The 27,650-nt window shown below is 44.9% G+C and overlaps 2 protein-coding genes across 6 annotated transcripts in view; both read left to right on the top strand.

Annotated features, from left to right (window-relative positions):
- LOC121595190 overlaps positions 1-18,353 on the top strand; it is a 63,816-nt gene extending 45,463 nt beyond the window's left edge. For all 5 annotated transcript variants that reach the window (XM_041918931.1, XM_041918935.1, XM_041918932.1 and 2 more), the window contains 9 exons: positions 10,696-11,480; positions 11,553-12,037; positions 12,174-12,348; positions 12,445-12,599; positions 14,006-14,103; positions 14,323-14,468; positions 14,571-14,680; positions 14,785-15,299; positions 15,370-18,353. In XM_041918931.1, the coding sequence (XP_041774865.1) occupies positions 11,426-11,480; positions 11,553-12,037; positions 12,174-12,348; positions 12,445-12,599; positions 14,006-14,103; positions 14,323-14,468; positions 14,571-14,680; positions 14,785-15,299; positions 15,370-15,913 (2,283 nt within the window). In that variant the 5' untranslated portion in view covers positions 10,696-11,425 and the 3' untranslated portion in view covers positions 15,914-18,353. The remainder of the gene's footprint in view (positions 1-10,695; positions 11,481-11,552; positions 12,038-12,173; positions 12,349-12,444; positions 12,600-14,005; positions 14,104-14,322; positions 14,469-14,570; positions 14,681-14,784; positions 15,300-15,369) is intronic.
- Positions 18,354-18,552: 199 nt separating this feature from the next.
- Positions 18,553-19,950, top strand: LOC121595194 (protein POLR1D-like). Its single transcript, XM_041918939.1, has 2 exons — positions 18,553-18,933; positions 19,002-19,950. The coding sequence occupies exons 1-2, from the start codon at positions 18,689-18,691 to the stop codon at positions 19,330-19,332; spliced, it is 576 nt and encodes a 191-aa protein (XP_041774873.1). The 5' UTR covers positions 18,553-18,688; the 3' UTR covers positions 19,333-19,950.
- The last annotated feature ends 7,700 nt before the right edge of the window (positions 19,951-27,650 follow it).

Here is a 27,650-nt window from a genome sequence, read left to right as displayed (position 1 = left end):
TTGTCGCTGGAAATAAGTTTTCATTCCCTGCCCCATCTACTCAAAACCATTTCCCGCAACGATCCTCCGCCATCTTCTGGTGGCACGTCAACCAACCTGCTTAATACTGTTAGATTTGACTTAATGGCTCTCAACGTGTCCTGCTCAAAATGGAACTGCAATTCTATTGAATATTAAAGCTATGATAACTCAAACATGAGAGAGGGAGATTCAGAGAGAGAGAGAGAGAGAGAGAGAGAGAGAGAGAGAAAGAGTAAACGAAGCGATAGAGTGCCACAGTGTGATGGAAGCGAACAGTTTCTAGCTCGTCGTCGTTTCTATCCCCTGCCCAGTGCCGTTATGCTCAATCCGTTATGCAGCTTTCCTATGTTTTGGCTTCCCCCTTCCCATCATTTCCGGACGCGCTTTCTGAACTTTTCTCCCTTCCTGTCTGCGTCTTTCCACGCTTTCCCTATGAAAGCAAACGGAGGAGGAAAAAAAGCATACTAAATGTACTACCACTAGACGAGCACTGGTGACGAGCACACCACCGTGTTGGAGGGCTGACCTTTTCCAACACTGGAATTGGATCATACGAATGCAAAATCTTTCCCTCTTGCTTCTTCTCCCCATCTCTACTGGAGGGGTAATAGCAGGAAAACAAGCAGGAAGTTGCGCTCTAGACATTTCTTCATCGCTTGGTGGATGGAAATAGTTTTCACTCATAATTATGCCCGCCGATAACAAGTTTTCTGACCCATTTCCCACCGAGCCCTTCACTCTCTTCCTCGCGCGCACACACACACACACACCCCCTCTGGCCACTGGTGCGTATTTCCGATGGAGTAAAATGTGTTTTGGTCAGCGCACTGAGTGGCGCACACAAACTTCTAGCACCACCACCACTGCCGCCGCCGAGAGGACCGCTCAAATGTGGTTTTCGAGTGCCTTGGACAGGGAAGGAAAAACCACACGGCAAAGATGGTGGTTTGAGGCTGAAGTTCCAAACTACCTTTCCTCCTCTCGCCACCTCTCACTCGTTCTAAACCGACCTCCGCAACGATTGCTACCGCCTAATTCGATGTCATTTTTTTGGTCCTTCGTCATACGATTTCCCCCAAGCATGCCTGTCACAATTGCATTCAGGCCTCGTTTTTCACCGACTGTCCCGGGCGGACGGCCCGGCAATAGCAACCCTACGTCCTGCTGCAGCATCAGTAACATCCCAACCCGGTCATCGGCCCCCAATTCCTGGTAGCGGGAGTTTCTACTCGAACACAAAAAGGGCCCCGCGCCGTCCAAAACCTTCCTTCCTTGCGCGAGGGAATGTCAGTTCAGAACGTAGTATGTTCACCGTGTGCCACAAGCGACAATCGCCATATGTGTGTGTGTGTGTGTTTGTATCCCCATTATGTGTGCCGCTCATGTAGTGAGTGTATGTATTTGCTGACATCATCGCTCCTCCATTGCAACGTTCGCTTCCTGTGGGTGGGTGGGTAGGTGATGGCAAAAATTCGTCCATTTTAGTTCCTATTGCTATCCAACGAGCTCGAAAATTACTACATTTCCCGGGCACAGTGCACAGGCTGCCCCGGTGTCGCCCACGGTGCTCGATCGCGCTCTGTGAAGGTCCGTCCGAACCGAACCGCTTTTGCTAACCGCACACACCTCCCTTTCTGCTCAACTACGCTCATACACACAGCAGCCACGCGAGGAGAGTGCGGGTTCATCGTCTCGTACCCCGAGCTTCGCAGCGAAGCATTAAAACTGGACCACCACTGCACGTGACTGAATTTGGAATCGTTGGAGCAGTGTGTGGAAGAGGCTAGGCGATGGGAAGGTCCAACCGAGGGGAGGGCAAAAATAATCAGCTAGCTCTAGCCAGGCTTCGGGCTGCGTTCCATCATCATCGTTCCTTCGCAGTGGTGATCGTAGGAATCCGTCCTCCCTCAGATGACAGCCCCTCGCAAGCAAGGGAAGGAAGTCACGAATTGCGAACAGCACAGACAACACAAGATGGCCGCCCCCGGAGGGCAGGATTCACCTCGTACAAGAGAGAGCGAGAGAGAAAGAGAGTGGTTGGAGAAAAAAACCGCCAAGAATAGCGCCATTCCTGCATGTACTGTACTCGATGGTTACCCCAAGCAAAGGGTGGTCTGTTTTGGCAGCGGGGGTGATGGGTGAAGAAGGTGGCATTTCCTTTCCCCGGGTCTACTAGCCCCGGGTGATGCTTCACAACATCCGAACGAAGTTCGGAAGATCGTCGCCGGTTTTTTGACACAAAGCGAAAACGAACACAAGACTCTGAAACGCGTCCTTTCTTCTTCTTCTTCTTCTTCTTCTTTTTCTGCTTCTTATTCCTTCCTTCCTTCTATACAATGCGTTTCAATAAATAAACATTTTATTAAATCGGCATTTTATTACGCTTCCTTACTGCTGCTGCTGCTGTCTTGCGCTTACAATTCATATTGTTCGCACGTTTCGCAAGACGTTCATCCTCTGTCGGGGTCTGTGCGTGTTTCTTCTCCACTTTACCACACCCCACCATGCGCATATGGGTCCCCCTTTTTAGACCTGCATGTGTCGATGTCGATCACTTGCGGAGACAAATTTCATTCAAAATGTATCCGGAAGGAAGCGGCTCGCGCCGAACGGAAGCCGGCGACCGGGAACGCACTTTGTCGTCCGGGCATTCGTCATCTTTATTTCGGCCGGCCTTTTGTCTCCGGTATGTGCCCTGTGGTACACACATGTGCGTGTGTGTCTGTGGGTGGTTTTGTTATTCATGATTCACGCACAATTTCGGTGGTTTTGATGGTGAACAGTTGATTGGATGCGTGTGTGTATGTGTGTGAGGCGGAACGACAATTTATTTGGCCCTTCACCACGTACGCTTCTCTCTTTCGTTCGCAATTTTTTTTTCTTGATCGATTTGTCAATTTCGGTGTCTTTGGAGGCCTACCGCCGCCGCCGCCGCTCGGACAAAAGAGAAAAATGGTTCATTAACCAACCGCCGGTACAAAAACGGCGGAGCTCAGCGATGGAGGCGCATTGCCAAAGCAATTGCGGTACCTGTTGGAGAGGGGATGGAGGGAAACGGGAGGGGAATGAAGCTGACAGCTTCTGTTTTGTGCTTCGCCTGCCACTGCTCCAGCTGACAATCGAGCCAGCCAGCCAGCCGCAGCAATCGAAAGTGAAAAGGGAAAAGCATTTCAATGCAAGGGTATATGACAATGGGAAAAGGTTCGACGCGAAAAGGGGGTGGAGTAGGGCAAAGAGAAAGAGCGACAAAAGAATTCCAGTGAAATTCGTTCACCGAGAAGTATCCATTGATGGGGGTTTTCCCCCTCCCACGGAAATCATTCTTCAAATATCTTCATTCAGATTTTTCGATTTGCGCGATTGCCGGCAATAGAATGGTGGAATTGTGCGCCTACCGAACCCCCTCACCCACCCCCACACCCCCCTCCCCGAGGGCCAGGAAGGAGAAATAATCAAACTGTCAACTGGTTCCTGCTGCCCACGGAAGCACGACTTTTGCTTGCTTTTTGCTGGAAACCGTGTAATGGCAAAAAGTTGCTTTGTAGCGGATCCGATTCTAACTGCCATCGGTGTTTGTGTGTGTGTATTGTGTGTCTGGTGCGTCTGGATTTGAAGCAATTTTTCGTGAATTAGCAAATGAGAATGAAAGCTCGCCGGGCCAGCAGCCAGACCCGAATATAATGAGAACAAACGTGGTGCAGGCTTGTGCTTGGCTTTTTGGCGCGCTAAGGCACGATAGTTTCCTGCCGCTGGAAGAATGCCATTCATTAAAGTAAGGTGATTAATGATGCCTTTTCCTCACTTTTGGTGCAAACGACGCGTCGTCGTCGTCACTGGCATCGCCATGGTTTCTTTGTTGGCACTTCGATGCGACAGACAGGCTCTGACAGAGTTGCCTCAAATTGGGCTGGGAATATTGAATTTGCGAAGAAAGAATAATTCAATTACAAGGTTTGGTTTGTGCGCTGGCGTTGATTTTGAGTTGATTTAGATGAAATTGCTTCAGTTTGTTAGAAAATTAACAAACCAAACGACCTACTGCTAGGTGCAGCAAAGGCTCAAGCGGAGATTAATCTGTGTCCAGTATTGGAAAAGCCCACGTACAATTTTTATTAAATCACTAGATTGGTCCTGAATTCAAACAACGGTCTTAATTTGTTTTACTCACTCAACGCCTTTTAATATGCCTTTTAACAGGTTTAATATTTCGTCAATGATTAATTTATCGTTTTCCTCCTTAAATAATTCCCCCCACATCCGTCTTGATCCGTTGTCGGCAAGATTGAAAATAAACAAAATATTCTCTTTAAGTCCGTTGGATATTAAATTAAAATCAAAGTAACTAAACCAAGTATTGAATTGCCTTGTCATAGATGGTAACGGTTCGTTGCCTCCATATAAGGTATGCCTGTTCTCATTAACAAAGGACCTGGGACGTCTTTTTTATTATCTAAGCAAAATATTTATTGCTTTGGGTCGGTCCCGTGGTACAGTCGTCAACTCGAACGACCGTTGCAAGGATTGACTATTCAGCTGCGTGGTAATGAATTAAGTCTCGAAAGCCTGTATATACCGCCGTGTTCGCGTAGGACGTTACGCCAAATAGAAGAATTATTTATTGCTTTCTTTTTGGCTTATTCTTCACTCAATCAGATTCGCTTCAAAACTATTTTAGATAGTTTTAGAAGTCGGTTAATGCTCTGTTTCTGAATTCTTAAGGGAAAATTTCATATAAAACATGTTATAAAGCAGAATTATTTTACTTCGATAGCTACAATTGATTGGCAAAATCCATTGATGTTTGAATTTCTGATCTGTAAATTACAGTTTCCGCTAAATTTTGGAACTCACCTAATTCTTCAGGGTCTAACTCACCTGGTTTTGTCGCTAAGGCACCCATTTTTGACTGCGTGTCACAATGTTTGCCTCTTCGCTAACTAAGGGCTTCAATTTTTGACAGTCCGCATCAATTTTTGTCTCCAAGGCTTCAATTTTCGACTATAAGTCAATCGTTTTATTTAATCAGTAATGAAGTAAGTAGATAATTCATCTTCCTTTTCATAATATTTAAAATATATCAACATTATGCCCATTTTGGCAGTTTTGGCATGTATTTTGAGGTTCAAACAATGTCTTGAAAATGTATTAAATTCAATTTTTTTAACCAAACTGCACAGTTTTTGTGGTGTTTCCATAAAGTAAAATTACAGTTGACATAATTCCACTTCTACTACCAGTGAAAAATTGTTGCCTTACAGACAAAAATAAAGACAAACAAAAAATGTATACCAAAATGTATCGTCAACAACTGTAAGATAAGCTTTATACTGTACACTAATTCACACGAAAGAAAAGAAACACTTTATTAAAACAGCTATTTAAACATTCTTCAGTCAGATCGACTGTGCATCAAGTGCTGAAAATATTATTATTTTAATTTATCTATGTAAACTCTTATAAATAAATTGACCCAACAACATGGGCTTTAAAGATTTAAGCTGTGCAATATCCAATTTTTGCTAACCAAAAAAGCTCATTATTGTCCTTTTTTTAAAGTTTACAGAATTTAAAAAAATTGTTACAAATTTTACATGAATATTGCGGCACAAAAGCTGTAACTGTAATTATTCTGCAATTATTCAAAATTAAAGCTCTGAATAATTTAGTATACTATTACGCAACTGCCTGTTTCAATTTCATAATTTATAACACACGTTTTATTGAAACGTGCATAATATTGAATGTTTACAGTTATATTCATATTTTGTGTGCAGCACTTGTTAAAATAATGGTGTTCGGAACTTTTCCGTTTAGGTTACTCAGATAATTTCCCAGATATTATATTAATTCATCTTATGTGAATTATGCATCAAACTGTTCTTAGACTTATTAGTTGAAACATCGATAAGTCTTTGGATGTTTTGTAATCTTAGTGCGATTTCCTCCATCCATTACGGGCAAGATGTTACACCCAATTTAACGATGTTTCTAAATTTATTACTCGCTCACCATGTCCTATCAGTTTAGCACAGTTTTTACCTGCAGGCTCTAGCTTCTCTTTTCAAGCTGCCATGACAATTGCAATCATGTTTTCAACCTTCAACAAAAGCACTCGAAGCACAATGCTTGAACAAAAACACTAAAAATGATAATCTTGTTCCACTGGAGAAAAGAAGGGACAAAGCGACAGAAAAGATTACATTTTTCGTGAAAAATTACACAAACGGTGCTCGCGCGTGCTCTCTCGGTCTCTCCCTTTTGCTCCCTATCTGGGATGAACGTACAAGCCAATCCTTTTGCCTACGCGCAACCCATCTTGAAATCCTTTTAATCTTGCCTGCGTACATCTCCTCGGCCGCTTTGCCTGGCAGTGGGCCGCACCGGAGGTTGGCCGCTTATCAAATCACGCAGCACGAATAATTTATCATCCACTCACCTAAACCGGAATTTGTCACGGCGGTTTGGAGCCCTAATTGACGATATTTGTTTTGCCACTCAGCGTATGCTATCCCACCTTTCCCTCCCCATACACAAACACACTCATACGAGGAACCGGAACCATCCTGCACGGCGACTATCTCGCCTAGCACACGGTAGCTATTGAAGCGTGAATTAATTTGATTTGCTTAATCATGGCGTCCCGCCATGGTGGGCGTGCGACTGGGGCGGCGGTGGCCCAACGTAACGATGCGTTTCGTTTGTATAATTACGATCGTTCAACCAGGCACGGGCGGAGCCGAGGGGAAGCAACCGGCAGCGAGCGAAAAGGGCTTGATTGTGTAGGGTGATTCCGACAGTCCAACCCAAGGACACGGTCGAACGCTTCTGTCAAAGCTCATTCGCACCTTTCGGTGCGTGTACGGGCGTGATCGTTCTGGCATCTTGACACGGACTGCGTGTGCCGCCTGCGCCCATGTGTGTTTGTGTATGTGCGAGGACGGGTGAGTTGTTCTCTGTAAACCGGAACATTGGTCCTCGCCTCGGCAGCCTCCACACCCGCCTCCGGTTGAGTGTCGCAACAGAACGGTGGAAATCTTTTGGACATCTTCCAGTGAAATTCTCCATCCCCGAGGGGCGAAAAGACGACCCATCCCAGGACGTACGCGCGAGCACATTGAACCCCGGACATTGCAGGGAGATTGCCAGGGACCAGAAACCTCAGCAAACATCATTATACATTTCCTTGTCACAAATGCGGCCCCGAAACAGACCCGAAACCCGGATGGCGATGATGGACCATGATAGGAGCAGGATGCGGTTCACCATCACCGCCACCACCGATGCCTGCTTTTTGCATCCCACTGTAGGCTTCCTGTTATGTTCGCCCCCCGGTTTCGATTGAATGATACAGTCGAATTAATATTTATTCAATTGGCCCAAACCGTCCCGAATCCTCGGTTTGCAAACTTATGTTCTGCCAACTTCAACACTGTAGCGCACACACACACACCCAATGTTTTCTCCTGGGATAATTTGTGACTCCGTTGTCAGGTCGGATATCCCCGACCCAACAAACGACTACTAACCGACCGTGTGATGTAATCACTCTTGTTCCGAGTTGTTAACAGTATATACATTGGGGGGAGTATTGGGTTTGGAAAATTGATAATCGAATTGTTTGAGGGTTTTGATTAAAAACCCCCAAACTCTGTAAGTGCCGACGAAAGTCTTCCCTGGGTTTCGGAAAGGAGGCATCATTCAGTGCTTTCATGCTGTGTGACTTATTTTACAAAGAAATAGAGTTCAAGCGATCCTCTTGGCGGCTTAAGTATTTGAAGGACGATCAACAACCAGAGGAACTAATACGAATCTTCAAAAAAATGTACATCGATACCTTTGCATCCATTAAGCTGAATATTTTACAAGAAAAAGGCGAATTGTGGCCGTAATAGGCATAGGTAATAATGCAGATTAATAAAAAGTCTATCAAGTCACATGTTTTGAAGAAAAAGGCATTCAATAGTTAACTTACATCAAAATCACTTAAAATATTAAAAATAAAATTCGTTTGGAGATAACAAAGTATTCGTCTATCCAGTTTTTGACGTAATATGCGAAGGAACAACAGGTTCTGGCATCAAAAAATAGGTCAATCTGGTGTTTGCTTGCAATTACGACTACTTTCACTCTCAATTGCAACGAGTAATTTCATTTGACCTTTGACCTCACTTAAAAAACTTCACATGTTGAGTTATATTTAGACTTTACTAGGGGGTTTCACCAATTTTATTTTGGCTGGATTTTGTATAGTGTACCTTTAGATTAGCTTTATGATCGATTTTATAATTGTGGTCCTTGTTGAGCCTAATGTCTCGGAAGTGAGCCCAACATTTCCTTTCAAATGTAAAATCAATGACCCAGACTCTATTTTCTTCAACTATATGTTCAGTGACCTATCCAATCTAAATTTCCTTCGAAGTGTAAAAGAAATGTCTCAGTCTCTATTTCCAGCAACTATATGTTTCAGTGATGGACTTATCCTTTCAAACCTGATCATTATTGTCTTCGTCGCACATCAATTGCGAATACAATTTGCCATTTTCTGTAAAATATTCAACTAGAATTACACTTCGTTGACTCACTGTACGTGCGCCCCTTTCCAGTTACATCAAACCTGACAATGCGTACCCCAAAAAAGTACTGTACTCTCCTGATAACAAATTGTCGGCACAACAGCTCTTGAAAGACTCGGAAACAAATCCTCCAAAAACCAACCCAAAAAGAACCAGTACAACATTCGGGAATCATTGTGCAATTTTTCTTCCACGCCCAAAGAATGCCCTGCAAAAAAAAAAACCCCGTGTACCTTTTGGTAGCCTACAGAGTGTGAGCGAACACCAGCAATTCTAGCTTACATCGGCAAATAAGGAAGTTTACACTTCAGCTTCAAAGTACTTCCCTCGTACTCTTATCTTGCTGTCACGCTGCCGAAACACTACTCCGTAAGGCCGTTTCGTGCGTAAAGCGCGATAGCGCAAACAACAGACCACAGCAGGCTTTGAGGGGGGCCGGGTTAACTTTCCCGCTGCTTCGTTCCATTATTACGCCTACTTTTCTTCCAACATTGTCTGCCGTCGATGATGAAGGGTTCATCAATTCGACTTTGCCTATCTAATGCCTCTCCCCTCCCGCCGCTTTCTCAGGGATCGCAAATTCCCGAGCAAATAAAACAGACCGGCCGATAAATCTGTCTTTCTCTCTGTGTACACCCAAGTGTACCCAGGAGCCACAAGCATTGTCCCAAGCGTAAAGAATAGAAGACACACCATTATCACCGCCTCGATGGCAATTCGCATTGCTCCAGCAAGGGAAGGGATGTAGTAGGTTTCTGCTTGCCAAAGCATACTGTTCTTTATCAAACCACCCCCGGCAGAAACGGCAGCGCCCCGGAAGTGCTTCGAAGTGGTACATTCGGCAGTACACCCAAGGAACGGTTTGCGAGAGTGGCGAGACGAAAGCAATGATCCCCAGTTGGCAAATTGAACATCCACACGCCCGGGAGAATCAATCGTACAGCTAGCGGGAGTGCCGGTTCCTTAAAGCTCTCCTCCTTAGCAGTGACCTCCATCTCCCCCTGCTGTTTCTTCTCCGTCACACCAGAAAACGAAACGAAAGCGTTAAATTGATTTATCGTCCTAATTTTACCAATGCTTTCTTTCCCCAGAATCACAAGAAATCGGACCTTGGCACTGGCTTGTCCTTTTTGTTGGTGCCTGCGGCTAGGAAATAGGAATCCTTCCGGGGTGGAGGGGTGGGGGCAGCACAGTAGCGCACAAGGGGATTCTATTTCTGCCTCCCAGGTACGCTCCCTTGCTGCCCGGTGAAAGTGGAACCGGATACGCACCAAACAAGTACCCGGTGTACGGTGGATTGGGAAGCAATGTTGCACGGTTTCCAGTGGGCCATCCGTCTTCGAGCCTCAAATTCTCCGTACCGAGCTGATGATGGTGATGGTGCATCATCGATACGATGCGGGGGGGGGGGGGGGGTATTGGATTCCACTTTTGGATTGTTTTCATTTTGTGGTTGTTTACTCCACGGTTCCAAACAAAAAGAAAACAGAGAGAGAGAAAGAAGGGAATGTTTTGGTGTTCCATTTATCATTTACATGCCCCGCGCGCAATCGATCAGCAATCGTGCTGATGTATTCTTGGGTTTGATGTGAAGATGTGTGTCACACTTTTGCAGATCCCTTTTTTTGTCCCCACCACACCCGGAAGCCGAATCCTTGGCAGTGTAGAAAATGGGAAAGAGCGAAAAGATTGATGCGCGCATAAAAAAAAGAAGGGACATATTTTTAAGTGCTATTTCGTCGTTTGCAGCTTTTCGATTTCCTAGAAGCCCGTGGCCTACTGCATGGGATGGTAGCCTGGGCAACATGGGGCGAAAAGGGGATGATGGAAGTTGATTAGTTGATCATTGTCTGTTTGACGGTGGGAAAGCACTTCCATCCCCTCTCCCTCCCCACACCCACACCCTAATCGAATTCCGACGCACCAAAGGGTCCGTGGGTGATATGGGCGGAGCCTCTGGCAGCCTTCTTGAACGTGACTGATTGCCCTGTATCCTACCCAGACACGGCCAGACACGGACCGCTCAGGACCTGTTTTTCGTTTTTGGCGGAACCAACCAATACTAAACCTGCCTTTTTTATGTTCTTCTTTTCTTTTGCAGTGAAAAAAGCAAGGGTCTGCGCGCCGCACTTTCGAGGAACCTAGTTTTTGGGCCGGAAAAGACGAGGACGACGACGTCCAAACGGCAAAAGTGCCGCGGCCGTGTGCGGTTTGTGTTTCCCAAGAGAAACCACTCGGGTTTTGGCGCGGTATAAAACAAGGAGAGCTGGCAAGGAAAGCAAACAAGAACCGCTCACCCTCAAGCAGCAAGAACCAATTCCCCGTCGAACAACATTCTCCTGGCTCTCGAGACCACTCGGCTTTTGGCAAATAATTACATTTACTCGTTAAAGTAGCGAGAGTTCACCTGAATTGCCTACACTAGGGGACGACGACATTGTTTGCCGTACGCAGGGCCGGAAGTGTAGGCCGGCAGCGAGATTAGAACGGACATCGTGCAACACTCGGCGACCCCCCCCCCCTCTACTTCCTGCTATTGTGTGAGCAAATTGGCAGGATTCGCCTTTTTTATTGAATCACTAGTACTGGCCTCATCTCTAGGGAGAGTGCGTGTGCTCATTTGGTGCGCTTAAAAGTAGCAACGGCGAAGGCAAACGGAAGCAACCCGGAGGAGGCATCAATAGGAACACATTTTTAATGCAAGGAAGGAAGCGTTTAGCAACAGTGGAAATTGAGCAATTTCGACCGAATTCGTTTGCGTCCGAACGTGGCGGCGAGCAGTGGCCGGCGCACGAACAAAACGGTGGGTTGGCCGGGGCAACACAGCAACGATGAGTGTCCAGCGCTGGCTGAGCATTTTCCTGTTCGGTGCCAACGTTTTAGCAGGTAAGAAGCAGGCTCCCATCATCCGCACCGTGGTTCTGTGCTGTTAATTTAATTCGATTTCGCGCTCCCCAGGTCTCCTAGTGACGGGCTGCCTTGCGAGCGAGGCTGCCGTTGGTTCCAGCGGCTCCACCACCGAGCTGCTGCTGCACAAGCTGCCGGTACCGATTGCGGTGCCAACCGTGGAAACGTTACCCCGAGCCCCGAGCAGGTACGATGGGGAGACACCGGGCGCAGACGGTAACGCGTTCGTGGCGGCCGACATCATCAACCTCGACCGGGACGGTGCGGTCAGCTTTATACCGCGCCGGGACGTGCGGTACCAGCGGGCGGTACCGCCCGAGTATGCCGGTGCGTCCGCCCTGCCCCACTGCGAAACGTTCACGATGGGCGATCCGGACACGAAAACGCTGTACAATCCGGGCTGGCCGGGCAATTACCCGAACAACAGCGACTGCGTGGTGGTGCTGGAGGCACCGGTCGGTTTTCTCGTGCGGCTCGACTTCCGGGACCACTTTCACGTCGAACCGTCGGAGGAGTGCAAGTACGACTTTCTCGAGGTAAGGGGGTGATAGGGGGGTGCTGGGTGGCATCGGGGAGATTGTGATTTGCGCCCCAAACCACACACACACGCATCCGGCCACAATGTGACGACGGCGGCTGTAATGTAATGCTCCTCTTGCCACCCTTTTGCAGATCCGTGACGGTGCGCACGGCTTCTCGACGCTGATCGGGAAGTACTGCGGTCAAACCTACCCGCCCATGATCACCTCGAAGGAGCGCTTCCTGTGGTTGCACTTCCACTCCGACGAAAACATCGAGTACAACGGGTTCGTCGTCGTGTACGATTACGTGCCGCGGCCTACTTCGTGTAAGTAGATGCGGATTTACGAGTGTGTGTGTGTGTGTGTGTGTGTGTGTGTGTGTGTGTGTGTGTGTGTCGTACAACTTTTGCTTTATTTCACAGCCATCTACGACGACGAAAGCTGCCGGATGGAAGTTTCCGGCATGGAGGGGTTCGTCAACCGTACCGATGTGCCGCGCGAAAAGCAACAAACCGTGATCGAGCATGGGCTGTCGCTGGACTGCATGTGGGTCGTCACGGTGGCGGACGGGTGGAAGGTAAGGGGAGGAATGAAACATCCTAAATCAATGCACTTAACACCTTAGCGAGTGCGTATCCATAAGTTACGTAATGCTCGGATAAAGTTGGTTTTTAGGATCTTTTGAAAATCGCCATTATTAAAAGTAAAAAAAAACTGAGTGGTTTCTACATTTAAAGAAAACGATTCAACTCCAAGTTAGGAATCGTTATGAGTTCTTGCAAAACTCTTTCACCTTGCTTATTGTTTAGTAACTCACTCGGTGTGACCTGAATAACAAAATAGTGAATAGCAAATCAATCGACACAGTCTGCACGGAAAAAGAGTGAATGGAATCACAAAAAAAAGTGATTTACTTATTTATTTAATACATTAATGGTAAGCCTTAAATATGAAAAACGAGCTGCTATCTCTCATATTAAGAATTATAAGATTTTTTTTTTATTTCTGAAGGTTTTGAGGTATTTTTATAGATTTTTTTTTTTTGTAAAATTATCCATTTCACATGCTTTTATTTTAATTAATTTATATCTTCAATATAACAGAAAGTTACACCTTTTGACACTTTTCCTCAATGTTAAGTCTAATGCATAGTACATATGAGCCATTAATTGCTGTATTACACTAGGTGTAGGTGGAATTGGAATTATTCTGTCAAGTTCGAATCCAGCACGCGATTTGACATTAAAACTCTTCTCGCTAGCCCGCTTAACCGATCAATCACACCGGAAAAAGCGAATAACGCTAACGAAAAAACATAATACGCTGAAATCATCTCTGTGCTTGTATTTCCTGTCGTTCAAATGAAAATAAGATTTTGTTGACCATTTATTTAGCACTCTGACAGTTAAATTCATTTCGGAACGGTAACAGACACACATACATGCACAACTGCCAAATGCATTTTGACATATGAATTAATTACCACCTGCCCAATGTAATAGGCCCATAACCAAAGCATCTGCTTAATTTGAATATCTACGAATGTCAAATTCCACACTTTTAAGCAACAATATTTCTAAAATGTGAGTGACATTTATTCAATATGATTGTTTAAGCCACTCAAATATGTAAAATTGGCTGCCATAACTGTAAAATTTGGTATCACCTAATTAAGTAAATAACCAGACCGCGTGAGTTGGGAACAGATTTTGATCAAGAGGCTTGTTATTTTGTTTATTGTAAAAAAAGTAAATCATTCGAGAAATATAACATAGTTTCTTTGAACAGGTAAAAAACGAAAACTACTAAGTATTACAAAAAAAAAATTACACTTTCCTGTTCTCACTTTCCTCGTTACGTAACTTATGGATGTTCCCCTTTATTACCTACACCATTCAATTACCATCGCTTTTTTATCGCCCCCAAGAGCTAACATCACTCACCGGTTGTACTTTCTCACTCTGCATTCATTCGGATTTTTAGATTCAACTATCCTTCCTCAAGTTCAAGCTGGAGCGACCGAACGATTGTGAAAGCAACTTTGTGGACGTGTTCACCGAACGGACGGACCTACCATCGAGGTAAGTGAAGCGTGTCCATTGGACCACGCAGATAATTCAATCTCCCGCCAACGAGCGCTAGGATGTAGACACGACCGCGACAGACGAATAGCGGCCATGGACTGCCGCATCATTACCGTGCCGCACAAATTAACTCTCTCTCTCTCTCTCTTTCTCTCTCTCTCTCTCTCTCTCTCTCTCTCTCTCTCTCTCTTTCTCGCTATCTCCCTTGCTCTACAGACTGAAAAACTTTTGCGGCTCCATCGCCGACTCGGTCGTATCGCGCTCGAACGTTCTGCATATCCGCTTCTTCGCGGAAGCGGCCGCCATTAATTCCACCTTCTCCATCCTCTTCACTGCATTTAGGGAGAAGGCAGCCGGTGAAAGTAAGTGCAATTGTGTGGCGAGGGGGGGGGAGTTGTGATTCCCCGCCGCTTTGTTCCGTTCATTTAATTTACGGTTTCGATTTCCTTCGCACACGCACACAGCCTGTGACGATACGGAGTACGATTGCGAGGACGCGACCTGTATATCCGGCGAGCTGCGCTGCAACGGCCGCATCAACTGCCGGTTCCGGTGGGACGAGGACGAGTGTCAGGTAAGAGAAAGGGGGAGGAAGCATACTGCACAAAAGCACAGATATTTTCACTAAAATGCTCTTATTTCTCTCCTTTTCCTGTCCACTCAACAACAAAACAACAGAAACAAGCGGCCGCCCAATCGGAGCACGTCATCATCATCGTGATTGTGTTCGGGCTCATCCTCGGCGGCATGATACTGCTGTTCCTGTTCAACTGCAGCAGGAAGATTATCCGCGACCACAAGATCATCCGCGAGCACATCCGGCAGTCGCGGGAAAGCAAACTCAACGAGCTCGGACGTCATTCGACGAAGAAGCTTGTTGATCTGGACATTACCAAGCTGCCGCCGCCCGCGTTCGACAAGGAGCCGCTCAACGTGCTGGAGGGTGGTGGCGGTGCGACGAACGCGTCCAATGGGCAGTACTATCGCGAGCTGGGCATTGGGAGCGTTGGTGGAGGAAGTGCAGGAAGTGGTGGCGGTGGAACGGGACCGCACATGTTTAGCAGCCGGATAGACATCAAGGCGGACCCGCAGCAGGCGGACGTGCTGCGGGGCAGCTACCAGGAGGATCCACTGTCCCGGTCCGGAACGCTCGGGCGGGACGGCGGCATGTGTGATATGGCGTGCCAGACGCGGTAAGGAAAGGGGTGTGCTCTGTGATGATTAAATTGTAATTATCCTTGTTCGTTTTTTCACATCCTCCAGGGAATCGCTCTTCCAGCCGGTGTTTAAAAGCAAGCTCAACCAATCACCGAACCAGCTGCAAAATAGCATACGCTTCTCCACGTTCGGGTACGAAAGTCAGCAGCAACAGCAGCAGCAGCAGCAGCAGCAGCAGCAACAGGAGCAGCTTCCTGCCGTCACACCGCCACCACCGCGGGTGAAACACCATCATCACCATCATCATCACCATCACGGCGGGACGCTCGACGGTACGAAAAGCTCCAAGGTGAACCGGATCGAGCTGGAGGACCTATCGCCCCCTGGGTCGGGCGGCGGGTACGATGACCGTGGCGACGAGACGGCACTGCACCAGCTGGACCAGCAGCATGGCCACTCGCACGGTCACGCCCACCACACCCACCAGCATCCGCACGCGCACCAAAAGATGGCGCACGACCGCACCAACCTGACTGAAACTGGCGGCGGTCCTGGACGAGGTGGCGGCGGCAGTGGTGGCGCTGGTTCGTACGGGGCCGACATCCGGAAGTCGGCACCGGACGTCATCATCATGACCTCCTCCCATTGACCCGACGGGGACGGTTAGCTAAATTGGATTAGAATTGGTGAGGTGGTGGTGTTGTGGCGCGATGGCGTTCATTTTTGTGTTTTCGAGAAGTTCTGGTTCCAGAATTTGGAATCAAGTGTACGCACCTTGTACTGGAGTCTTACGGAAAGGCATCTTTGTGATTTGTGCCACGAGGTGTGTTCTTCTTGGTTGTTTGATTTTGAGGTCAACGGGACGGGTTGTGCCCAACTTTGTTGTAGCGGGATTTGCACTGGCGGGTTTAGGGTGTCGGGGTCCTAAGCGATAAGAAGGGTGTCATGGTCCCATGTGGGGTTAGCAGGATAGTCAGTCAGTCCTACACACGTATGGCGACACAAGTCCATTTGGGGCTTTAACCCAGGACGAGCATGTTGTTAAGACGTACGAGATGACGACTGTACCACGAAACCGGCTTCCCTCACGTGACTACTTTACCAATATAAGCTGGACTAACCATCCAAGGGACCCCCAAAGGCCTCTGTCGTCTACCCATTCCGCGTAGCATTAAACCACATCACTAAGATTTTTTTTTGTAACCTTCAGCGCCACACCGTCAACCGCGTGCCACTGGGGAGAACACGGGCATCCAGAGATTGCTCGCCATTTGTAGTAGGATAGGCATAAATGTTAGGGAATTATAGGCAACAAAAGAACCTTGCAAATAGGAAGCAAAAAAAAAACGGAAAAGTGTATGAAGACACAGGTACTAACAACATTCAGCAATTGCGCACCGTTATGGGTTTCAAGTGCATACACACATACATAAACACACACACATACACAGACATAGATACACTTTGTTAATAAGCAGGTTGTTTCGCGAAGGATCTCTTAGACAAAAGCGCGGAAAGCGCCCTAATTACCAACCGTTGACCGATGAGTTTTAGCTAATTGTTTTCTAATGTCTCGATCGTTCGATCGAGGTAAGAGATCGACAGTAACAGGCTAAGTTAATATATGAAATATTAGTAGAACCGTACCTTTGTGCTCGTTCGTTGTGCGTGATTTGTCACACCCTTTTCTGTTCGGTAGTTTGGATGGTTTGGATCTTCCACCATCTCGCGCGCAGCAAAGACTGCCTAGCCCTAGCGAAAGGCAAACTTTGTACATAATTGTCCGATCTACTCGATCATTGTTGGATCATGTTTCCTTTAGCTCTCCGCTCTTTGAAGTTTAATTATTTGTTTTTATTATTAGCTAAATTGTAGCAAAATTTGTACTGTACGATAAGTTGATTGTTGTTTTGGCAATTGTCCAGTATTTTGGATATGAAGAGAGACGCAGAAAAAAAGAATGCGGCTAGTATTAAGTTTGTTAAGTTATACTAGTCTACTAGCTAGCGGAATATATTTGTGAAGGAGTAGATTTAAAAAAACGAAAGGCATTCTGCATGGAATGATTTAACTTATTATGTTTTTTTTAAACAATCAGCAGCAATCTTTGTTAGCGGCATGACTGTTTGAGTTTGTGTTTTTATTAAAAAAAAACCCCTCCTCCTCTCCTCTACCCTTCCGCAAGTTGCTGATACTATTTGTTTGAAAAATACGGTTGGAACCAAACGCTACTGGACCAATCGTTAAGTCGACAACTGTTGGAAAATGATGATGGAAGAAAAACCAAGCTACTTACACAACAAGTGTATTTTGTACAGCCACACCCACTCACTGTCATACGAGTTTTGTTACTCAATGCAAATGTACTATACGGTTATAGTCATAGTGTCTAAATCATCTGCACCCTTCATTATACACTTTCCATAACACAGCATAGCAAGCAGACAGTAACTAAACTACACGTACGAAATCGGGGACGGGAGAGATGTTTAGCAGCAGTAGGGCAATAATCGCAAACAAAAGAACCACAATAGGATGAGGAAGAAAGATGTGTAAAGATTACCGATATAGCAACACCGGAGACCGGGTACAGGAAAATTTACAGGAAGACACGCTACACGGCTTACGTTTGTCCTTCCTTCGCAGTCACAGGTTTTTATAATCCAAACTCGGTGCGAACTCGATGTAGCGGTAACTTTTCCTACCACTCATGCGAATACACTCACAAATATTATAGTTTAGTAGCACAGTTGAGTGCGAGCTCGTTTTGTGTAGTACATTACAAAAATCCACTAAAGGCGTAATCGTACTCCCCTCCTCCCTTTTAGACGAACCACAGTTCCTCAGAGCTGAAAAAAAAGTTTTTAAATTTCGCTGTAACTGTCTACCTGCACTCTTCAACGGTGGAAGGAGAAAAAAAGCCATTAACTCACAGTAACAATAACAGCAACAATAGTGAAACGAAACACTCACACTCACAGACATGTAAAAAAAAGGAACCACCGGTGGGAGAAATTGTAAAGTTCGATTCATGATTTATAAATAAAAAAACACAATGAAAACAAAAGAATGGATAAAACGATGTGCAATGGCATGAGTTAAATTGAAACGTTTTTTTGTTATTACTTAATTTGCCTCAAATGAATCCATTTTGCACTTGAACTGTAGTTATACACGGCAACTGTCATTTTAAAATGAGCTGTTATACACCTTTGTCCGTGTTATACGTCTGACGTCTCTTCCGCACGAAAGCTGTCAAATGGCGTGTTGTTTACATCCACGAAAAAACGACCCTTTGCGCGCTGTAAACAGTGTAACTGAACAAAACAACTCCTTTCGTACTAGTTATGCGGTTCCTCGACACAATTTCACTACCAAGTTGATTCAATTTTGCGATAATTAACCCCCAGAAACAGTCTGTGATATGGTAGCGATGAATGGCCAACCGCAACTGATACCAGGTGTCGTGCGTAAAGCGGCTGTTTCTCTGCAACCGAAACCCTCGCCCTGCAATGTAAAGGCCATCCCAAAGCCGTATCCGCAGAATGGTATCATTCCCGGTTCGATAAGACCGGTCGCGTCTAACGTTTGTTATGGGAAGGCCCCTGTCGCTATTGTACCTGCTCCCAGCACACCTTGCACAACGACCGGTGCCGATCAGTTGACCAGGTATGGTTTGTTAGTTTTCTCCTGCTTTACATGGTAAACTTTTCTTTATTTATGATTTACTACCATAGCCGAGCGGTTGAAGAGATCCTGCGCGAGACGCGGCTGGGGAAAATGCGCGCCGAAGAACGTGGCTCCACCGCCTGGCGACCGTGTCCGTTGCGGAAAACAAACAAACGCTTCCTAAACCGAACGCTGGAATCGATGGTGAAGCACAACGCGCGCGTAAAACAGAATACATCCCATCGGTCACTGCTCAAGCTGACCGAGCTGGTACGGAAAGGGAACGAAGATATACGGGAACGCTCCAGTAAACCGACGAAAGAGAAGAAACGCGATCGGTACAAGAAAAATGATAAATCTCACACCACAGTGATCGATCTCGCTACAGATAGTGACTGATAGAGCAGTAGAAGTATAGATTATGGGTTATAATTTGTTTAGAAGGGTCTAATGGAGTATGAAACACTTCAGTTACTGTACAACTACACATGGTACTGATGACAAGCATTGCGTTTGATTCTGGTGTTTTACACTAAGGATTTCACAGCTCAATTCTCATATCATCACTAACGAATTGAGGCTTGAAAGTCGTCTTTAAAAAACTGTAAGACAATTGAGGATAGATTAATAGAGGATAAACATGGCATAGTTTAGGTTTTCGATTGACTTTCATTATCGAAAGATCACTAATTAAGGCGCCTCTAAAACTTCGAAAGCAAATTTCGGAGTGGAGGATTTCAAGGAAATCTGCCAAAAGCTGTGAAGCATTGCTTGTTATTTTCCTTTTTGATCCTTTGTTTGTTCGTAAAGAAGCATTAACTAGGGTTATGCAAAGAACGAATCATTACACTACAAAAACGTTTAAGAAAAGTGCTGGAATAGAAGGAACTAATTACAAATGGTTGAAGCAAAACAAATCGTTAAAATTAAATGTAATTAATGTACAGTACCATAATAAAAACAATTCAATTGGAATCATATGTAATTAATGTACAGAATAATAATAAAAACAATCAAATTTGCATCAAAAATGAAATTTTGATTATTATTATGATAGATCCAACAAAAGCATAACTTAATTTTAATTCTTTTTCATAACTTATTATGATAATATGGCTTTCTTATGCTTCAGAACGACTAAATATTAACCAATTTCTTAAACAGAATTAAAATAATTTTTAAATTATTTTCATATTGTTTCCCAATAGAATGTTTTCACATTTTTTTAACAATATTTTATACATTTATTTGACTTATTGTATAACATCGTTTGACTAACATTAATTACTCTGTCAAGATTGACCCCTTCTCTGATGCTCCTTCCAAAAACATTCCCATGCCTATTCTCCCATGCGATTATTTAAATCTGCCAATTCCTACCATTAGAAACCAAGAGAAAAGAAAGAAGAAGAAAACCAACAAAACCTACACACGCTACAAAACAGCTAAAAAAACAGCCCTTTAAATTCTCCGTCCCTTTTTCCCCAAAAATTCCTTTGCCAAAATATGCCTTGACCCCGGCGACCCTATTCTGGTTTGCTTTAATGTTTACTGTTATTGGAGAAGCGCTTTACCCCTTTTGCGCCCCTACACACAGGCAGGTTCAGTGTGCGGAACGGAAGCGAAGCACTGGGCGAGCTTCGCAGGGACAAACAAAATGATCGTGGAAAAATCGCCAAGCAGCCAAAGCCAAGCCGAGACGCGTCTTGTGAGACAGGTGGGAAGCGAATCCGTGAACCGTGAAAGGAAGACATTCAAACACGGCCATTCTCCGGCCCCTCGGTTTGGTCCCTTTAAACGCGATCAGTGGTGAGTGTGTGCGTGAATGATGGTGGTTAATAAAAAATGTGAGTTTTTTGTGGTTGGTTTTATTGTTTGCATAAATGATTGTTCGAGTGCTTTGAGTGTAGGGGAAAAAATGAGTCATTTATAAATATAGAGACAAGCATTTTTTAGATTTAAATACCTAATAATGCAAATTACGTGCCACAACAAATAAGCTTCCAAATCGACCTCATACGATTGATCTTCACTTCCCGATCTACACGCTGATCATAAGATCAAACGAAAGGTTTCCTGTTGTTGTGGGAAAACCCTTTCCCCAACCATAAGAAGACCTTGTTCTTCCGCCCTGGTGTGATTTTACTCTCATTTATTCCCCTCCCCAAACAACCTTTACCCTACCTTAACTTGCCTTTTACCGCCCCACATTAAGGTGCTTCTTGCTTTACACCCCTTCTTCTCAAGACACATTGCTTCCGATTTGCTGCTTCCCACACCCGATAAGAGTGATTGCACATTCCTCCCCCATCCGCAACATCCACCAACACGCAAAAAAAACAAAGGGTGAATCCTGAGACTTGGACCGCACGGTGTCTTCTCAGGTGTAACACCCTGAGCTGGTCTTATCATCATGAGAAAATCACTGCCTAATGCACGGTGGGCCGAGGTGGGACGAAAGAAAGTCAAGTAGCATGGAAGGGAGACGTAAAGAGAATAAAAATGATTCAACCTCCGTTGTGAGTGGGGGATGGGTTGCGGGGTGCCATTTCTTAAAGATTGTTTCCTTCGTTCCCAAGAAGAGCGGCGCGGATCCGGGTCCGTGTCCCGTGGAATCGTGGTTCGTGAGAAAAACGCACTCAAACGTGCAATTTTAAGCTGGTAATTGTAAGGTTGGTGTTGAAGCATCGGTTTTTTTTTTGTTCTTCTGTTGTTGTTGTTTCTTTTGGGATGCACTTGCTGCACGTAAGAGTTCGAAAGATTGGTTGGAATTTGATTTTTCTTGAAATTTTGTATTTTATTTGAAGATCGTATAGCGTCTTGAATGGCAACTAAAATGAACTCAATTACTTCTTATATGATCATGCTTGTTTGTCTTTTATGCTTTAAAATTAGACATTTTGAAATGGTTATCACATTCCAAAGTTCAACACATCTAGCAACAATCTATCCATCCACATCATTCGATATAACATATCTGCCAAATTCTTCTATTTTTGTAACGATTTAATTTAGTTTTAGCTTTAAAAATGATTTACTTTTAAAAAACTTTAAATTCTTCGACATCCAATTTCTCATTCTTATGTACTGGAAGTTGAAAGGTATAATAAAACCCTAAGATGAGGTTAAATGGAAGGACATTTTCCAAGCAAGTATTGGTAAATAAAAAACTTTCTTCAAATAAAGCAATTTTTAATAATATTTTTACTTGAAATGTCTACCAATTTATACTATTTTTTGGCATTTTTCCACGTTGGCTTTAATGACATTTTCACTTTTTAGTTGTTGTAGTTTTTACATAGTTTATAAAGTTCTAATTTTTACCTTTTCCCATTATTTTTTAGGAATTGAACGTTTTTCTACTTAAATAACAATTTTCAAACATTGAATTATAATTTTTCAGCTTTTTTACCCATTTTATGTTTACATGCTAGGATCAATTAGAAGAATACTTATGTTTATATTGTATGAATTAATAGTATATTATAGGGTATAATTAATATAAGGTAATAAGTATAAATTAAAAAAAACACATTAAATTAGCAAACAACATAATTGAAACTGTAAGCAATAAAAGATAACAAAAAAGGAAAGTAAAAAAACTACTAAAACACACAGAATTTACGAAAAATGACAGTTGGCAAAAAAACACCGAATTCCTAAAATTGATTGTTTTATTTATTGATTGATTGATGTCACTCTCGCAACTTAAGCTTACACATTGCAACGAGTACGAATAAACTTGGGCGGGTCTTTTTTTTGCATGCTCAAGGACAAGAGACACTGGCAAACCAGCACGAAGACGGATGTATGCTGATGGTACAAAAGTGGAAAAATAGACCCAAACAGACGACAAACCTCTTCACCTGACGGCGCTACGACGGTACGGTAGGCAGGATTACAGCAGGAAGCTACCACGTAAAAGGACAACCGACAAAACTGCTAAACCAAACGGTAGCATATCATTTACCTATGCATGAGCACCAAGGCGGCTTACTGCCAAACCGGCGTACGGGCACGATAAACATGCGCATGAATTCCAGCCAAAGGGACAGGATAACGGGGGCGAGAGCAAATTCCCGAATGGCATATTGGCATCATAACGTATGCTCGGTATCTTAAAGACAGCTGGCTTTAATTATTCATACACAAGCAAGTTAAGGGTAGAAGGATACACGAGCGAATTCAAAAGATGACGTTAGGTGCTACAAAATTAATTCCATCCCAGACGAGCATGGTTCCGGTCCCGGTGGAAAAAGCGTAATTTGCAAACAATGCTCCTTACATTCCATTAGGCTGCATGGAAGATAACAATTATACCTTTCAGTATGTAAATAACCGATTAAACAACAGATTGGGACACATTGAACGAAACACAACTGAAACAGATAAATTATAATTTAAATATTCAAGATTTAAAATGTTATACAAAGTTCACAATAATGCAGTAGAACCTAAGGCGGTCGGCTGCCAGGATATGGTCTCTTCGGAACAAAGTACGGTAATCAATCTTCAAGCTTTCACAGGTAGAACATCACGAACAGATGAAAAACGTTCTCCATATGGCGCAAGTCGATATGACATATTGCATTTTACATAGAATTCGTCCTGGAAAATTGAGAATCACCTTGTTACGTTGAATGATGGCTCTTGTGTGTGCATTCCCCCACGCGAATGATGGGTTTTTGGAATATCATATCCATGCGGGTCAATGCTACAGGCGAAATATGCTTTCGTTCATCAGAACTTTGCCGTCTGAGCCTGCTCTCTTCAACGTTCGATGGACGGGTGCACGAATTGCGTCCAGTTTTGCATTTTCCACCCGAAATGTGCAACGGTTCCCATGGACATGGAAATTGAATTCCAATGTACAAAAACTCCCATCGTCATCATCATCATTGCCATTGAAGAGGAGATCCAGAGTCACATGAAGGACCCAGTGTCGTTTCGATGTCCTGGAATATGGCACCTGTTCGGACGTTTGCAACACGTGACACGACCAGCTTGTTTACAAACAAACACAGATGCTCGCCTACTCTTCGCTCAACATCCTTTACTCCCTCCTACCACCTAACACTCCATTTCTAGGGCGACCATACAAACGCCTGCTATGATTCTCCAACACACTCGGACGAGTGTTGCATTTTTATTTGCTTTTCTCCTTTGTCTTGCCCGTTCCTTGGAACCCTTTTCAGGTCACATTGTTTTATTGTGTCCAGATCGTCCAGGGAGGACTGTGTATGTGTTAGAGTGTGTCGAGGTGGGTCTTTAATTTTTAAAGGGTCCATCCACCCTCACGACTCATCCTTTCGCAGCGCGGCCTTCGACAGTAGTGCTTGATAATTTATTCATAAATGCTTTGAAGCTTTCCTTGCCGCTTCGGTCCTTGGTCTGAGGCATTACAAAAGGGAAGAAGCCCTTTCTTTTTTCGTTCTCGGATTCTTAGGGCGGGTAGGATTGTCTTCCGCGCTTCGTCAACCGCGTGGTTCTTCCGCGTAGGTCTTCCTTCCCACATTCCACTGTGTCTGGCATGGGCGACGTTCACGACTCCAAACACACACGTTTTCCGTTCCCGTATCTTTGTCTGCCCTGGAACCCTCTTCTTACCAAATGGCCTTCGTGTGGATGAACACACCGAAGTTCGCGGCCTGCCTGTCGGCTCACTCACGCAATCGGGGCATTACCTTCGCGTCTTCCCACTCGCTTGTGCCGTTGTTCATGCGAGATGAACGCTTCTTGGCTACGTTTTCCCTTTTATTCGATGTTTCCATCCCCACCATTTCACCAACACTCGATCAGCGTCTTGGACGACTCACTGTCGATTGCCTCTTTGTACAGCGCGCTCTCCTACACACTCCCCCTCCTGGTCGACCGGTTCTGGGCTGCTCTACGACACGTTCAAGCGCCACAGTTGCGAAAGTTCCCACGGTTCCCACAATGTAAATGTATACGGAATGAATATTTTCCGTACGAAGCCAACTGTAAAACGACCGACGAATCCCGTACTCCCGGCCCTAACCTAAAGGGGGATAGTGATGTGATCATCGGGTTGCTCTTCTCCTTCATGTTGCCACGCAACCATGATGATGATGATGCTCACGGCTGAAGAGCGTGTTGTTGTTTTTGTTTTGATGTTTTATGATGGACAATGCTGAATAATGTGCCCAGGAGTCAATCAGAGAAGGGTTTATTGGAAGTTGCTAGTGTTGGACGGTAGGATATGTGGTTCAAAGTCAGTATCATTAGGAGAAGTATTAATTCCAGGAATAATCCAGTCAAATTGCATGATATAAAATAAGATATCAACAAAACATTTCAGAGAAGATGGAATTGACTAGAACGGATGTAATTGGAGGACAATACAAAACATGTAAGGACATGTTTCCAGACAGTTTCTTTGCCGAAACTATTTGTGTCAGTTGTGTTTATGAATTTTATGTCTCCTCTAATTCATTTTACCAAATTTACCAATTACCAAATCTACCAAATTAATTTCAAGTTTTACAACATATTAATATTCAACATATTTCTCTTATATTGTACAAACATATCCAATTTGATAGAAAATAGGAGTATTTTAATTTAATTTTGCACGTTTTATCATTTTTCACTTCATAAACTCCCTTCCCAGCTTCATAGATTCGTACTCAACATCAATCGATACTGACTTGCGACCCACATATCGTGCCACCCTTCGGTGGTGATTCAGGAGCTCTACCCAACATCCTGCATCGATGTAACTTCATCATTGTCCATCATAAAACATCACAACATTCGGCTCCTATCAACAAAAACAACAACACGCTCTTCAGCCGTGAGCATCATCATCATCATGGTTGCGTGGCAACATGAAGGAGAAGAGCAACCCGATGATCACATCACTATCCCCCTTTAGGTTAGGGCCGGGAGTACGGGATTCGTCGGTCGTTTCACAGTTGGCTTCGTACGGAAAATATTCATTCCGTATACATTTACATTGTGGGAACCGTGGGAACTTTCGCAACTGTGGCGCTTGAACGTGTCGTAGAGCAGCCCAGAACAGGTCGACCAGGAGGCGGAGTGTGTAGGAGAGCGCGCTGTACAAAGAGGCAATCGACAGCGAGTCGTCCAAGACGCTGATCGAGTGTTGGTGGAATGGTGGGGATGGAAGCACCGAATAAAAGGGAAAACGTAGGGAAACGCCAAGAAGCGTTCATCTCGCATGAACAACGGCACAAGCGAGTGGGAAGACGCGAAGGTAATGCCCCGATTGCGTGAGTGAGCCGACAGACAGGCCGCGAACTTCGGTGTGTTCATCCACACGAAGGCCATTTGGTAAGAAGAGGGTTCCGGGGCAGACAAAGATACGGGAACGGAAAACGTGTGTGTTTGGAGTCGTGAACGTCGCCCATGCCAGACACAGTGGAATGTGGGAAGGAAGACCTACGCGGAAGAACCACGCGGTTGACGAAGCGCGGAAGACAATCCTACCCGCCCTAAGAATCCGAGAACGAAGAAAGAAAGGGCTTCTTCCCTTTTGTAATGCCTCAGACCAAGGACCGAAGCGGCAAGGAAAGCTTCAAAGCATTTATGAATAAATTATCAAGCACTACTGTCGAAGGCCGCGCTGCGAAAGGATGAGTCGTGAGGGTGGATGGACCCTTTAAAAATTAAAGACCCACCTCGACACACTCACACACACACACAGTCCTCCCTGGACGATCTGGACACAATAAAACAATGTGACCTGAAAAGGGTTCCAAGGAACGGGCAAGACAAAGGAGAAAAGCAAATAAAAATGCAACACTCGTCCGAGTGTGTTGGAGAATCATAGCAGGCGTTTGTATGGTCGCTCTAGAAATGGAGTGTTAGGTGGTAGGAGCGAGTAAAGGATGTTGAGTGAAGAGTAGGCGAGCATCTGTGTTTGTTTGTAAACAAGCTGGTCGTGTCACGTGTTGCAAACGTCCGAACAGGTGCCATATTCCAGGACATCGAAACGACACTGGGTCCTTCATGTGACTCTGGATCTCCTCTTCAATGGCAATGATGATGATGACGATGGGAGTTTTTGTACATTGGAATTCAATTTCCATGTCCATGGGAACCGTTGCACATTTCGGGTGGAAAATGCAAAACTGGACGCAATTCGTGCACCCGTCCATCGAACGTTGAAGAGAGCAGGCTCAGACGGCAAAGTTCTGATGAACGAAAGCATATTTCGCCTGTAGCATTGACCCGCATGGATATGATATTCCAAAAACCCATCATTCGCGTGGTGGAATACAAACACACACAAAAGCCAACCTCCATGATCTCAGCTTTCCCGCACAAATTCAGTGTAAAGTGCATGTGAACAACCCTTTTTGCGTTTCGATCGACGCCGGAATGTGTAGCAACAAAATTTCCAGAACCAAAGCCCCGTCCGTCCACCCGCAACCACTCACTCTTGGTTTGGTTTAATGACGAAATTGGTTTGAAGAATTTGAACAGCAATGCACCTCGCCCTCCATTACATCGGGGGTTGGTCCCGAGCAGTAACCTTGGCGCTGGAGAGGGAGGAGTTCTTCGCGTATTTCGCACTTCTCTTCCGTGTCATTTTCGCAGACGCAACGCCGGCAAACAGGGGAACAAAAAGCGTTGCGACTGGCAGGAAGCGGAAGAAACAGAAGGAAACCAAAGCGAAAAAAGGGCAAACCTAAGGGAGAAGAGGAGCCCCGACGATGATGGCGATGGTGTGG

Source organism: Anopheles merus, chromosome 3R (assembly GCF_017562075.2).
Source record: "Anopheles merus strain MAF chromosome 3R, AmerM5.1, whole genome shotgun sequence".
Lineage (NCBI taxonomy): Eukaryota > Metazoa > Arthropoda > Insecta > Diptera > Culicidae > Anopheles > Anopheles merus.
This window is presented reverse-complemented; position numbering and strand designations above follow the sequence as displayed.